Source organism: Chlamydotis macqueenii, chromosome 17 (assembly GCF_036417535.1).
Source record: "Chlamydotis macqueenii isolate bChlMac1 chromosome 17, bChlMac1.mat, whole genome shotgun sequence".
NCBI classification, from domain to species: Eukaryota; Metazoa; Chordata; class Aves; order Otidiformes; family Otididae; genus Chlamydotis; species Chlamydotis macqueenii.
This window is the reverse complement of record NC_141572.1, coordinates 440,890-455,472: the sequence shown is the minus strand read 5'-3', so window position 1 is coordinate 455,472 and position 14,583 is coordinate 440,890. Positions and strand designations below refer to the sequence as shown.

The 14,583-nt window shown below is 38.7% G+C and overlaps 1 protein-coding gene across 2 annotated transcripts; it reads left to right on the top strand.

The window, feature by feature from the left end:
* The first annotated feature begins 807 nt into the window (after positions 1-807).
* Positions 808-14,365, top strand: ZCCHC8 (zinc finger CCHC-type containing 8). Of its 2 annotated transcripts, none has more exons than XM_086761915.1 (14): positions 808-1,047; positions 2,065-2,105; positions 2,710-2,784; positions 3,304-3,409; positions 4,160-4,237; positions 4,558-4,661; positions 6,416-6,481; positions 8,408-8,471; positions 8,942-9,084; positions 9,822-9,964; positions 10,747-10,859; positions 11,027-11,110; positions 11,954-12,068; positions 12,858-14,365. In XM_086761915.1, exons 1-14 carry the CDS (start codon positions 862-864, stop codon positions 13,664-13,666), a joined length of 2,127 nt encoding a protein of 708 aa, XP_086618041.1. In that variant the 5' UTR covers positions 808-861; the 3' UTR covers positions 13,667-14,365. The 2 variants fall into 2 exon arrangements, with proteins under 2 accessions (XP_086618041.1, XP_086618042.1); XM_086761916.1 differs by having other exon boundaries at positions 809-1,047; positions 8,411-8,471.
* Positions 14,366-14,583: the final 218 nt, after the last annotated feature.

Here is a 14,583-nt window from a genome sequence, read left to right as displayed (position 1 = left end):
TTAAGTTGTCTTTTGGGCCAGACTCTAAGGAAGCTAGTTAAGACATGTCAGGAAAACTTGAGAAGTCAGAAATAGTGTTTATTTTGCTTTGCTTATTTTGAAGTAGGTTCTTCCTAAAATAAGGAAATTTGTGGTGTGGAGCACAGTTATGGAGATGAATGCTGAACTTAATTTTCTGGGTTTTTTTGGTCAGTTTGATACTTGTAAATTTTAGTAGAGAGAAAGGAATAACCAAACGAGGTTAGATTGTTGATATAAGCTTCTCTTACAGGACTGCCTGTTTCTGAGCACGTTAAATGCAGGAGGTGGTGCCGCAGTGAGAGCGGGACTCTTTTTTCCAGGGTGCGCGGGGGTTTGGATGGGGCCTTACTGCAGCCAGCCTACTTAAAAATGCTCTTGTCGGGTGCCGTGCTGCTGCCCTCTTTTATCTGTCCACCCCTTACTCTTTGGGAGGGGGGTGGAGGGTGGAGAGAGAGAAAAAAGAACCACAAAAAAAAAGGAGCAATGCAGCGGGTGGTTCCCGGAGGCAAGAGTCCACCCGAAAGCTGCCGGCCTCCTATTGTGGGGGCGTCTGTCCCCCGCAGAACTACAGCTCCCGGCGTGCCGTGCGCCGCGAGAGACCAGCAAGCACCGCGCCCGTCGGCAGAGCGCGGACTCCATCTCCCAGTGCGCATAGCGCTGCAGGCCGACTGCCGCTATGGCGGGTTGCCGCCGCTGCATGCTGGGAGCTGTGGTCCGGCTCCGCGCTGGGGCAAGGGCCCGCCCGGCGCTTCCCGCCGCGAGCGGCAGCTCCTTCTGCCCTTTGCCCCCTCGGCAGCTCCCCCTCCCCCCCCAAGCCCCGCCCTTCCTGCTGCAGCTAAGATGGCGGCTGAGGTGGATTTCGGGGACCGCGAGCTTTTCGAGCAGCTCGAAGAAGAGGAGGGGCCACCGCCACCGCCTCGCCTCCGCATGGAAGAGGAGGAGGAGAGACCCGAGAAAGCCCTGGAGGAGCTGTACGCGCGGCTGCGGGACCGCGAGGAGACGGTGCGGCGGCTCCGGGCGGAGAATATCCTGACGGGAGAGGCAGGGCCTGCTCCGGGGAGGGCGCGGCGGGGCGGGGGAAAGGGGGGTTCCGCGCCATCCTCCGGTTCCCTTCCGGGCCAGCATTGGCGACTGTCCTCCAGGGGCTGGAGGCCGCCCGTGGCGTGAGGGGCTCCGGCTTTTCCCGCCTCCCGGGGACTCCGTGAGGCCGGGCTCTGTGCTCTGCCTGGCAGCTGGGGCCCTGGCGCGTCCTGAAGGACGATGAGAACTGAGCTTGGCGGGGAGGGGGCAGCCACCCCTGCCTTGGGCCGCTGCGAGCCCGCCTCTCGGTGTGGTGGCTGTTTTTTCCTGGCTTCTGCTTCCATCAGTTAAGAGGAAGTTTTCTCTGAAAACTTTGCCTCAGAACACCCAGGCCCGTGCTTTGCTTCAGCTGGCAGAGGAGGTAGTTGAGTTCTTGAGTGCTGGGGTGACTGTTGAAACACTTGACGCTGGACTCCTTTCTATCTTTCTAGGGAAATGTAAGAGCTCTACGTTTGCTTTGAAAGTCCATTTTTAATATAGCTAGAGATAATTTTTAACTGCTTTAAACCCATTCTCTAAAGGGGTTTTGGGTTCACTACTGCAGCAGAGTAGAATTTGAAAATTTTTTTATAGCTTATGTTCTGTTTACAAGTATATGTGTCTTACTGCTGACTTTTTTGTAATGATTGTAGGTATTCTAAAAATAAAATACTACAAGTCTGACAGTTCAACCACAGGGCTTATAACGAATTATGCTATTTGGAGTGTCACAGCTAGTCCTCTTTCACTTGTGGTGTTCTTGGTTTTGGTTTTGGGCTTTTTGTTCATTTTGCTGTGTTTCTTCAGCAACACTTGGGTTTGTAAATTATCCTCTCTGCCATGAAAAGGAAGGTCTGAAACCCCATTTGTTGTTCAGTGGAATTCTTGCTAGGTGTTTTCATGTTTGTTTTGATCTTTTAACTAATTAAGGTGTGAGTCTGTCTATTCTGAAGAAAGTAATGTTCCTTAACAAGAAATTAACATCAGGAACTCAAAAGGAAGCTGAATATTCTAACTCGTCCTAGGTATGTTAATGCTGAGCTAAAACACTTTGTATGACGTGTGTATGTTTGAAATAGAGTTTGTCTGAGATAATAGCTGCCTGCGGTAACAATGTCTGCCACATCTTTTAGAAACTTTGTTTCTGTGTCCCTGTCCCTGCTCAGATGTTGGGGTTCTAAAATGCCATTATCAGTCTTGAAAAGTCTTTTAGACTTGAGTATCAAGAATTCAGTTTGTATTGCCATAACTTTATTTATTTGTGTGTATCTGTCTGTTTATGAAACTTACCTGGCCTTTAGGAAGTTCTGCGGTGAGAACAAGTACATTACAATGATTGAATAAATAATTGTATTTATAAGGTCTTTTAACAGTTTACTGCAGTTAAAAGAAAACTTTTGTAGTGTGCTGTTCTGTTTTGTTTTCTTTCCACCTCACACCAGGCAACCTGTTTTGCTTGGCAAAGGATGATTTCTCTTTAAATGAATAGGAACTTCTTAACAGAACTTGTATTGGCCAAACCTTCATCTCTCTGGGCTACAGACTCTTTGCTGTGATAAAACAAATGGGGAATATTAGAGTAATGCTAATGCAGTGACGATTGTCTGTGTCTCTGTTCTGTTTTTCTAGTGGAATTTCAGTGGGCAATTCCAAATTTGATGGACCTCTGTTACAGATTTTATTTATGAATAATGTCATTTCTAAGTAAGTACTTCCCCAGAAAAAGTAATCCTGATGGGAAATGCAACTTTCTGTTTGTTTATTTGGATGTGTTAATGTTTGCCTAAAGGATGGATAGATGTTTCATTGAGTAACATAAACTTGTTAAGCTTAAAAGGGAAAAAGGATAATGAGCAATGTGACAAGAGGTCTGTTGCTTTCATTAGCAATATCTGGTTTTATCACAAAAAGAAGTGTAACTTCCAGGAACCTGGAGTGAGTCTGAAGAGCAGTTTGGGTTTCATGAGTGCTGTGGGTAAATATAGTAAATTAAATTTTCCCTGGCTCTGAGTTGATTTTTTTGCCACACTAATGTAACAATGCTCTCTAATTTTAGATAGCATTCATGTTGGTGAGTGTTGGGAGCAGGACATGAGAGAAGTTGACTGCCCCTTTTCTGAGTTCTTAAGAAGTAGTAATGGTAAATGCTTGAAAAAAAGACGTCTGGCATGTTTCAGTCTTGCTCATGTCTTCGCCTCTATGTGCTACTTCACTCCATTACAGGCACTATCATCAAGAAATTGAAGATTTTGTTTTGAATTTAGTTCAGAAATATGAAGAACATAAGAGAGGTGAACAAGAAAAAACACACTTCAATGTTAAGCCACAGGTACTGTAAAACTCAGATTGTTATTAGGTGCTCCTTCTTGTGCATCTTTATAGTAGGAATATTGAAATACTACACTGCTAAATAAGTGAATTCTAGATTTTTTTCCTGTTTAATTGCAAATCAAGTAACTATCAAACAAATGTTATGTAACTGTTTGTTCCAAAAATAGAGGACCAGGATAAAGAAAATGTCCTTTCTGCCTATGAAAATGTTTCTTTAAAATTGTTTCTAGTGAAATTTTGCAAAAGCAAAGTAGTAAGTTGGTTTAAATAATCGAGAAAAGACCGTAAGGTACAAACTTAAGGTATCCTCTTCTGATTTTATTTGGCCCAACTTTGATGTAAGAGCACAGATGAACAACACAGAATCTGGAATTTCCACTTTCTTCTCCTAGTTTAGAGTTCCGAGTTTTACTTAACATTCACTTTTTAGCATTAACTTTGAATAAAAGAGTGAAATGGCACATTTCTCTCCATCTTTCTCTTAGCTTTTGAGATAAAAATAAAGATGATGTTATCCAGCATATTTCTTATCAAAGAAAACATTAGAAATGAGCTGTGTTGTACTTTGGACAGTGGAAAGCATTGTGACTAATGTAGACATCTCCATCCTACTGTTTAACTAAAGTTTCATGAAAGAATAGAAGCTGTAGTCCACGTTCTGTGCCTTTTACATACTTTAGTAATTTAGGAGCTCTTCTATTTACTGTTATTTTAAATTAATTATTTACATTTTTACTTTTCATGTCAGCCCTCCAGTGTTCTTTTGGAAGAGGACTGTAAAACAGCAAGCTTGAATTCTGTTAAAAAAATTAAAGAAGCTTTTAGTGTAAGTTTTTGACTATGTACTCTTCAATGGTAGGTCGACTCTTCATTCTATGTATTCAATATACACTGCCATTAAAATAAGATTTTGTTAAATTTCATTTATCAATGTAATAACAGTTAAGTTCAGCATGTTTTGGCTACACCAGTGGAAAAAAATACTTATTTGTACAGATGTGGGCATGTAGTATTTGTAAATTCTTACAGAGTGGGGTAAAAAAAACAAACTGGGAGTATTTCAAGCAGTGTAACTTTATAGAAATGCTACCAATCTGACCTAAATACTGACACATTTCTGACAATTTTCTGACTTTTTTTCTACAGGTTGTAGGAAGTGTTCTGTATTTTACCAATTTTTGTCTTGATAAACTGGGACAGCCTATATTAAATGAGAATCCACAGCTGACAGAAGGATGGGAAATACCTAAGTATCCTGTTTACTAAAACAAGGGGTTTCTTTTTCCGTTTGTCAAATCCAAAGAATGCCAGTTGGTAAATAGAACTCAAATTCTGTTCAGTAGATTGTACATTTCTATCAAACTGTATCAGTCATTATAGATTAAAAGTTTTAATGAGTCATTAATGGCTTTTCTACTCAAAACATATAAGTATTTTGATATGATTGGCTTGCTGATTTTTAGAAGGCTTATACTTGGGAAAAGTGAATGTTTTATCCCCATAAATACATCTCGTGACTTTAGGAATTTCCTAGGCCGGTCTGTAGTCAGATTTAGAATGACAGCTCATTCCAGATAGGAATAAGCATTCTCCCTCTATAAAATCTGCCATTAGGGAGAAGAAAAGGGCTTGGCAAACTCAAATATCTTGTAAGGTGGTTTTTTTTCAAATGTGGGAGCCAGCTGGAAAGTCTTTTAATAAAATTTAATTATGGCATGCTCTTAACTTACATCCATTTTAAAGTTAGTTCTTTACTGTTCATTATAACTAGTATTTGAAAGGTGGGATTGAAGGAAATGTTGGAAAAAGTGTTTGTTAATATTGTAGTTCTGCATGACAAGAAATTTCTTGTCCACGTTCTTCTTAAGTAGTCTCATCTCCCTGGTTTTCCAGTACTGCTTCTGCCTCAGAAAGAGTCAGGACAAGAACCTGTCCTGAACTGTTTCACAGTTTATTTCTGCAATATCTAGTTAGTAAGCTTGTAGTAAAGGTCATTTCCTAGCCTTAAAAAAAAAATTACTTGTATCTGAACAAAAATTGCAAATTTCTAAGCTGGCTACCCTGGGTTTTCTTGTGCCTTTTACTGTGTATGCACTGTGCTGTAATTTTACATTTGGAAAGCTGTCTCCGTTATAGTGCATTAAGTCAGTCTTAATTTTCCAATTATATTTGCACTGTCTCCCAGCCTCCAGATGAAGGAATATATGGGTAACAGGGGAATTTCTTCTAAAATACAAAGTGAAGTGGCTGAACTGCCATGTCTCCCAGCTTAGCTTTGATACAGTTCTTGAAATGTACTTACAGCATGTTTCTTTAGAGCTCCCATAGACGACCTTAAGCCTAAAGTAGAGCTTTCTTCTGAGTGAAATGGTGTATCGGTTGCCATGCTTCTGAAGTACTGCACTCAATTAACACGTCAGTTCAACTAGTATCTGGCAGCTGCTTTTCTTTTTAAAAGCAACTGTTAGATTCTGGAGACTGCTATGCTTCTGAACTGAACCATTTCATCTTTATCGTGCCATTTTGCTTGTCGCCCTCTTGTCTTCTCATACGTTTTTAGACAAATGGGCAGAGCAGCTGACACCTTGCAGTTCAAAAGTAAACACGTGTAGTAGGATACGACCTGTCGCTACCTACCTGAGAAGTAAGTTATATTTTTGAAACTCGGTCAAAATATGTTATTAGTAAGATCGCTGTGAAGCATATCAGAATTATTAGCTTGGAACTTCTGCCTATAACAACAGGATTGTCGTTTTAGCAAGTACTGGTAAAGAACAGAATGGGTTATTGGGTAGGAGGAAACATCATAAGCCCATCTTAGCAAATAGTTTATACTAGATACAGTTTTATAGTTTATACTGTGGACTTCATATCAAGGACCCATCTGTAACTTAATCCAGACGACTCAGTGTTCTATTCAAAGCAGTATTAGATTTTCACTGATATTTTAAACAAGATTGAAATTTTGCTTCATCCAGTAGCAGTTCCTTATTGAAATCTAAAGATATCAGCAAGTTTTCAGCCAGATTCTCTCCCTAGATGGACAAGAAATACAAGTAAAACCAAAAAGGTTTGTATTGTTCTTAAATATAAAGTTTTGAGCTGAAAAGTTCAGATGTACACTTTGATTATTCCCCAGAATATTAAACCCTTGAACATACTTGAGTAATGAGTTTAAATTAAGTAAACCAATGCTGAGCTTTGCAGCCAATGGGTGTCTGTTGTTTATTGACTTTCTTTAGGAAGGGCCTAAAATAAATATGTAAAAACTTTCTGAAGTTTATGCTCAGTTTTTCTGTTGCTTGCCTTTTTAGTGATTGCTTTGCCATCCTCGCACTGGTGTACTATCATAGTTCTTACTGTTTCGTGGAACAACTCCTGTGACTTACTTTATAGGCTTTTAAGACAGACTGATCTTAGAGTTCATTGTGTAGCTTTTATGGGAGGTAAGAAGTAAAGTAAATTGAATTTCCAACTGACAGCTTGTGTGGTCTTCGTGGCATCTAAAGTGACTGATTTCAGATGCCATGCAGACCAGGCAAGCTTTTAGTGGGAATTTCAAAGATAAAGAGGCAAGCTGAGTTAAACTCTGGTTTTATCAGAAATACTGCAATCTGAATGGAAAGCAGATTGAAGGATTGTGCTCATGATATGGTGTGGTGATAAAATACTTGGATCACCACAGAAGGTTTCTGTTTGAATACTATGTAAAGATGAAGCTGAAGACGTGCTTCACTTAATCTAATTAGAGGCTTCAAGAGGTGTGTGCATGCATGGCGTTGCAGTGGATACACATCCTTGTGTCACCCTTTTGTCTCCACTTCTGGTTCCCATGCTAATTTGGTAAAAATGAATGTTCAGAAAAGAATTCTGTCTCTCAAATCTTGTAAGAGATTGGGATTTTCCCCCTCTATGATGTTGAAAAGATCTGCTGCCATGGTATGAATTTACAAGGAAAATTAAACTTGAAGCCAGCTGCAGTTCAGTTCCAGGTTTTCAGTGCACAGTTTCACAATATGCGTAGTTTGTTCAAACTCTGGACCAGGATTTTCCAAAGAAGTAGTCGTGCTCCCCTACTTGTTTCTATTGGTAACTGATTCTCAGTATGTAAGAAGGATCAGACGTCTGATGATGCAGGCGTAAAAAAGAGAAATAGAGGTATTGAGGTACTACAGGCATATTAAATTGAAGGGTTCCGTATCTGTACTCTGAAGTATTGTTTTAACATCTTCACTTTCCTTCCTCTGGACCTAGCAGAAGCTTTAGTATGTATGTTTTGTTTTCATGTATTGGCACTATCTAAGCAAATGTTTACATATTTAATCAGAAGCAGAAATCCTTCAGTGAATGCTTTTCTATCTGCAGCATGGTAGAAAGAAAAGCTTTTCCACCTTTAGGACAGTAAGCTGTTGGATCAGGTTGCCCAGAGAGGTTATGCAGTCTCTGTCCTGAGAGATTTTCAAGACCAGCTGGATAGAGCCCTGAGCAACCTGGTCTGGTCTCACAGCTGACCCAGCTTTGATTAAGGGAATGGATTAGAGATCTCCTAAGATACAGCCTGAATTATTCTATGGCTATTCTATTCCCTGATAAAATGAATAGCTCTCTATTATGTGGGATATAAAAGCTCAACTTCTGCCTGGAAGTACTACTTTTCAAGTGTAATTTTAGTTCTCTTTCTTTGTTTCCTCTCCGTATGCTGTCATGGTTTTTTGGGGGGTTCCCCCCGCCCCCGAATGCTGTGCCTGTGTTTTTCTCATTTCCTGTGTTCTCCTTAGGACTATGAAATAAACAATATTCTATTACTCTATTTTGAAGATTGACATTAAGCAGTCAATTTAAGAGAAGCAGAAGACAGAATATGAAATCAGCAAGCAGTGCTTACATTTTTTTCTTTCTAAGTCTAAAACTGAAAATCTAACAAGATTTAAAATAATTAAGTGCATTTAAAATAGCAAAATAATTTTCAGGCTTAACTTCTTGTGCATTTTTTAAGCAGGCCAAAACCGCATTGTTTCAATTGTGGCTCTGAAGACCATCAAATGAAAGACTGTCCAAAGGTAAAGTCTACATCAGTGTTCAAAAGACTGCTGCTCTCCAAGAAATGTTATGGTGTAACTGCACTGTTTTAAAAAAATTCATTAGTTGCACTGGCGTTAGGATGTACAAATGGTTATTTCTGTCTGTTGATTAGATTATCCTGTTCATATTCAATTAAATTCTAACATACTCAAGCAGAACTTAAATTAATTTTGTAGCATAATGGTTTGAATGTCTCCTTTAATTTATGGAGGAACAGTTTTCAGCTTGAATAGTCTTTCCTCCTGTTCTAGAGCTCTACTAGATCCAATGCAAATACTCTGGGATTTCTACTATGTAGTTTTCATTGCAGCTGTAGTTGTATCAGATGGCCATGTGATAAATGATTTAAACATGCTGAGGGTGAGGAGTACCAGTTTTATGTTGGGTAAAGGAGTGCATAAATTGTAAATTGTCCAAATCTAAACTTCCCAATTGTATTATCTTTAAGCCACGAAATGCAGCTCGTATAAGTGAGAAGAGAAAGGAGTTTATGGAAGCTTGTGGTGAAACGAGCAATCAGAATTTTCAGCAACGTTATCATGCAGAAGAAGTAGAAGAGAGGTTTGGAAAATTTAAACCAGGAGTAATTAGGTATCTCTTTTCTTTCCATTAGCTGTTGCACTGCTTTTCTGGAATGTCTTTTGTACCTTTGAAGTGCCAAATGTTATTTTCCAGAGCTCTCTAAGTCCATCTGCTTCTCTTAACTATGGGTGTATTATGTTCAAATTTGTTTGCTAAATAAAATTTTGTTTAATAAATTGCACAGATACTTTTCAAATGAAAACTCATTGCTAGCTTAATAGTCCTGCCCTTTCCCATGGCACTTTCCCACTGTAGGGAGACAGTGGCTACTCAAATTGTGAATATATTATGTTCCTAATAGACTTAAGAATGCATGCAAGATTCTGAAAATTTTATGCTTTGAGTGTCCATTCCCCTCTTTTTCTCTCTATTCAAAATGTTTTAAAAAATCATGGTTTGGCTGTAACAGTCTCCAAAGAAATCAGTAAATTTAGTGTTGCATTAACTTAGTTACAGTTAAGGCCATGAATCAAAAGTAACAAGTTGGGCAACTTCTTCTCAGCGTAGAATTCATTCTCATAAAACGTTTAAGCATATGAGAAATGAAAGTGTTAAAAGTTATCTTTAACATCACAGCTTATCTTGACCTAGAATTGCTATATCTGGGATTGACAGGCAACATAGTTTGAGCTAAAACTAAATTATTTTAACTTGATAGTTTAAAATTCAACAAAATGTTCAGAACTTCCTTCTGTCAAAACTCAATTATGGATTTTACTGGAGGACTTTTTGTTTTCTTAACTTAGTGGGGAACTTCAAGATGCACTCGGTGTCACAAATAAGAGTCTTCCTCCATTTATATATCGCATGCGTCAGCTGGGTTATCCTCCAGGTTGGCTCAAGGAGGCTGAAATGGAGCACTCGGGCCTTGCGCTTTATGATGGAAGAGGTAAGGAATGTGCTGCGGGAATGCCATTTTCAGTATGCAGGCTATTTACTGGTTGCACCCTATTCAGGAGATAATAAAGTACCTAGTTTGTAAACCTTCATCTTCCTCGTGGCAGAATGTGAAAGCTGTATATCAAGTTTTCTTTTCTAACGTCATGTTAAAATACTCCCCTTTCATCTAGCTGTGCTGTGACAATGAACCAACTTCTGTAATGATTGCATTGCATAGATGAAGACCCTTTGTCAGTGTGATTTCACTCTAATCACGTGATATTGAACATGATATTAGAACATGGCGTTCCTGTGAAACTGTGCAAGAGTTGCAAATAGCTTTTTGTAAAATTTCCTCCTTTTTAAAATAAGTTTCGCTCTTCTTATGTTTTATGAAAGGAACCATAATACTTCCTAAAGTTCAATAACTTCCTCTTATGTAAGTGTAAGATGACCACCAGCAAGCAAAGGATACATTTCTTTAAATCCAATCTATCAAGTAATTTACGAGCTTTTTACTAATGACCAACATATATGCTGCATCTTGGAGAACAGTCCTAATGCCAAATTCTGAGGCTTGTAACGGTACCTGAAGAGTGGTATTATTAATACCCAGTTAGGTTTCTGGGGGAGCTTCATGCATGTATCTGATAGATTTGGTCACTGGTACTGCCTTTGTGGATTACAAAGCCTTCTATCAATGCTTACGTTCCAAAACCCTGTTCTTAAATCCTGTGGATTTTTTCAGTAGCGTTCTTAATTAGCATCAATAAGAATTATATTTTGTTATAGGTGATGGTGGAACAGAAGAAGGATCTCATCAACCAAAACGCATCACTTACGATGTCTCTAAGTTGATAAACTATCCGGGCTTTAATATATCCACTCCCAGTGGGATCCCAGATGTAAGTGGCTGTCCTCAGCCTTCTGAACAACATGCTGAGTAACATTAATTGCTTTTAGCCAAGTTTGAAGTTCTGCATTCTGCATCTGTTTCTCTTAGGTTTTACTGTCATGTTATTAGCCAACCATATGCAACATTATTTCTCTTTGTTTTTTCTTTTTGCTGTAGGAGTGGCAGATATTTGGTTCCATCCCCATGCAGCCATCTCAACAGAAGGATGTTTTTGCTAACTACCTTTCCAATTTTCATGCGGTAAATATATCTCATTGTCATTCACTAAAAAAAACATAAAAATCTTGTAGTTAGTGTAGCCAATGATGATCACTTGTTTATATCTTCTTTTTTGCACAAGAGGATAGACTTCCTTATTGACACTACCAGGTGTGAAATGCTGATGCTTGGCTTGTGTTCTAACACAAAGATTCATATTTAGAACGAGTTCCATTATTTCAATTAATATGAGCAGATTCCAATTGGCCAATATTTTATAAACAGTTGTAAAAAAGGTCACTATAAACATTTACAGCTTAAAACCAGTCTTAGTTCCAGACTTCCCAAATAAGTGAAAAGCTCACTTGCCATAGTTGTGATTTACAGTAGTCCTATAGTAACTTGAGAAAACACGTGGTAGTCCTGTCCTGTGTCATCTTGGGTCGTCTCTAATGTGACTCTAGCCTAGTGTTACCTACTGCAGAATGCTTCCAGGTAAGGATGGAAGGTGTGTGCTCTGCTCTGTGTAATGCTATATGGAGTTAAACAGTAAATTCTAAGCCTGCCAGGAAGGGATTTGCAATACTTGTGTTGTGATGGTCTCGTAAGATGTAGGTGTCCAGGTGGAAACTTAGTCCTAATCCTGTGTTAGGAATGCAGACGGTCTTTTCTTTTGCCACTTAAACCTGAGCAAGATTAGTTCTGTTCAGCTGCATTAAATCTCTCGGACTTCAATATCTAGTTTACACACTGGGTCACCAAATGATTGTATAGTTATGAAATTGCTTTAAATATGTTTTTATAGCTGGAAATGCTATAAGAATTTTATAACCTCGTACAGTTTAATACTAATTTATTTTGTTTTCATGGATAATTTCTTTTCAGCCAAGTCCAAAATCTGCCAATAAAAGGCCTGCACCTCAGTCAAGCTCTCATCCTTCAAAACAACCAAAAGAAGACAATTGGGAGGTAGCAGCAGCTGATATGGACCTAGATTCTGGTACAGGTACTCTACTTTTTTTTTTTTCTCGTTTCAATTTTTATTTTGAAAATAACTTGCTCTGAATTGAAATGTCACTGTTCATAAAAAGAAACCAGTGTGTTAGTATTCATTGTGGTAGTAATTAATGTAACTGCTAACATACGCTAGCAGCGTCCCACTGTAGTTGCATTTGGGCTTCTACAAGAAGCATTCTCTGTTGCTGTGATTGTCCTATCTTCCAGTGTCAAGCAGGAGGTTTCAAGTGTGCTCAGAGCAATTGGAATGTTAGGTCAGAAAATCCTGTCTCTCTACTTTAGATGTATCCTAAAGAAACTTCTGTTATGAAGACCTCCAAATCCTTAAATATTTGGATGAAACAATGTAGGAAGTTACAAGCTCACAACTTCTTAAAAATGAGGAAGAGGATTTAGTGTTGTTCAAATCTTGGAATACCTGGAGAAACTTCTTGCTTTCCTTTTGGATTTCCTGTGAGGAAGACCTTCAATGTGTCTCAGTGTGGATTAAGTTTGCTCTCAATACATTCAAGAGTTGTTCTTCAGATGTGTTTGGTTTTTGGGGTTTTTTTTGTTGTTTGTTTTTTTTTTTTTCAGCTTGAATGGCTAGCTGAGTTAAAATCTTCCAGAACACAATTTCAGTGGATAATTAAAACCTTCAGAAAGTTTGTTCTATCTCAGCTGAAAACCAAGGATGAGAAGACATAAGTCTGCTAAATCAGAACATTGGCACTTTGAAGCTTGTCCTAGTGAGATTTCAGATTCTAATAGATGTCTTTTAATCTGTTTCTAGATCTGGAAGTGTCACAAAGATCTCAAAGTCATAACAGTTTTCAGTTCCAACCTCCGCTGCCACCAGGACGTCCATCGATGTCAACTCCTCCTCCTTTACCACGAGGAACACCTCTACAAAATGTTACGCCAACTCAACCTTCAGCCCCCGCCCGCCCTCCTCTTCCTAGGACTACTCAACCGTTGAATCCTTCCAGTGACACTCCTCAGCCAAAAATAGTGGACTCAGTCATGGATGAGGATACTCTGACTTTGGAAGAGTTAGAGGAACAGCAGCGATTAATCTGGGCAGCACTAGAGCAGGCAGAAAGCACAAACAGTGACTCTGACATTCCTGTTGATACACCTTTAACTGGGAATTCTGTTACATCGTCACCGTCTAGGAACGAAGTAGACCTTGTTGCAGAAGTAAGATCATCTGATAAGGTGATTACAGTGGAAACTAAGTTTTCCACCATCAGTGAACAGATACCAGAAAATGAACATTCTATAACTAGTCCGAATCTGGGAGATAGTTTACTTAATTTAAAGGAGAATCCTGATAATGCAGATTCGGAAGGCTTGCTGGATAGCACCATGCCTGCTCCCAACTGTGAGGTTAACGATGGAGAAAATAAAGATGGTACTAAAGTGGTCACAAGTATTGAATCATCTGCAAAGCACTCTAGTCTTGTTCCTGATATGAGCAAGTTTGCTGCAGGTATAACACCATTTGAATTTGAAAATATGGCAGAATCAACAGGTGTTTATCTACGAATAAGAAGCGTGTTAAAAAATTCCCCAAGAAACCAGCAGAAGAAAAAGACTTAGTCTTAACTGGTCTTCCTTTGTTTCACTGTGTCCAAATCCCTGCTTCCTTCTCTCTCCTCCATTTTTACAAACTCTGATCACCTTCCTCATCCTTTTGTGGGAAGGAGAAAATCTTGACAAATACAGCTCTACCCCATTCTTCCGTGGAACTGAAGTCAGTGCAGGGCTTCCATATTGACCAGGACCACCAATTCAGCCAGGAAATATAGAAGAATTTTCCCAAATTACATCCTTCCACTGAGGAATAACAGGACTGTGCATTTGTTAAGAGCGATTTACTTGCCAATACATGAAACTCCAAAAAGAGGAATTTGTGATTTGCTGTTCATTACTTTGGCTAAGATTTATATTGTCCTTGAGCTTCAGGTGGATTGGTGATTTTTTTATATCTGTCCTTTGTACAATAATCTATACTTTATACATTTTGCTAATTATCCTGTAGATAAGTTTAATATATTGAGAGTGTTTTTAAAAAAGTCTAACATTAAGATTTCCCACGTCAAAATCCTGGCAATTGGATGAAAATATTCAGGGATTACCAGCATTATCGCCACCATTTCAAATATTTTTATAAATTATTTATGTAGGTCCGTTTTAATTACCAGTGTATCTTTTGTAACATCATCCTTCATGTAAACTTGCTGTACATACATGTTCATTGTTGTGTACAGAGGTTTAATAAATGAGCTTTCATATAAAGTTTTTTTTTTTAAATTGGAGTCCTAAAGCATCAAACTGCTGATTTTTGAAAATTAGCTGCTGAAGATAATTAGAAAAACAAACTGATTAAAATGAGGATGAGTACAGTTAAATGTTTTAGGAATGGTCATAACTACTGGGTTCAGGTTTTAATGATCAAGAAGCTGTTACAATTATTTTAGGTACTTAAATAAAACTTTGCCATACCATTCAATTTT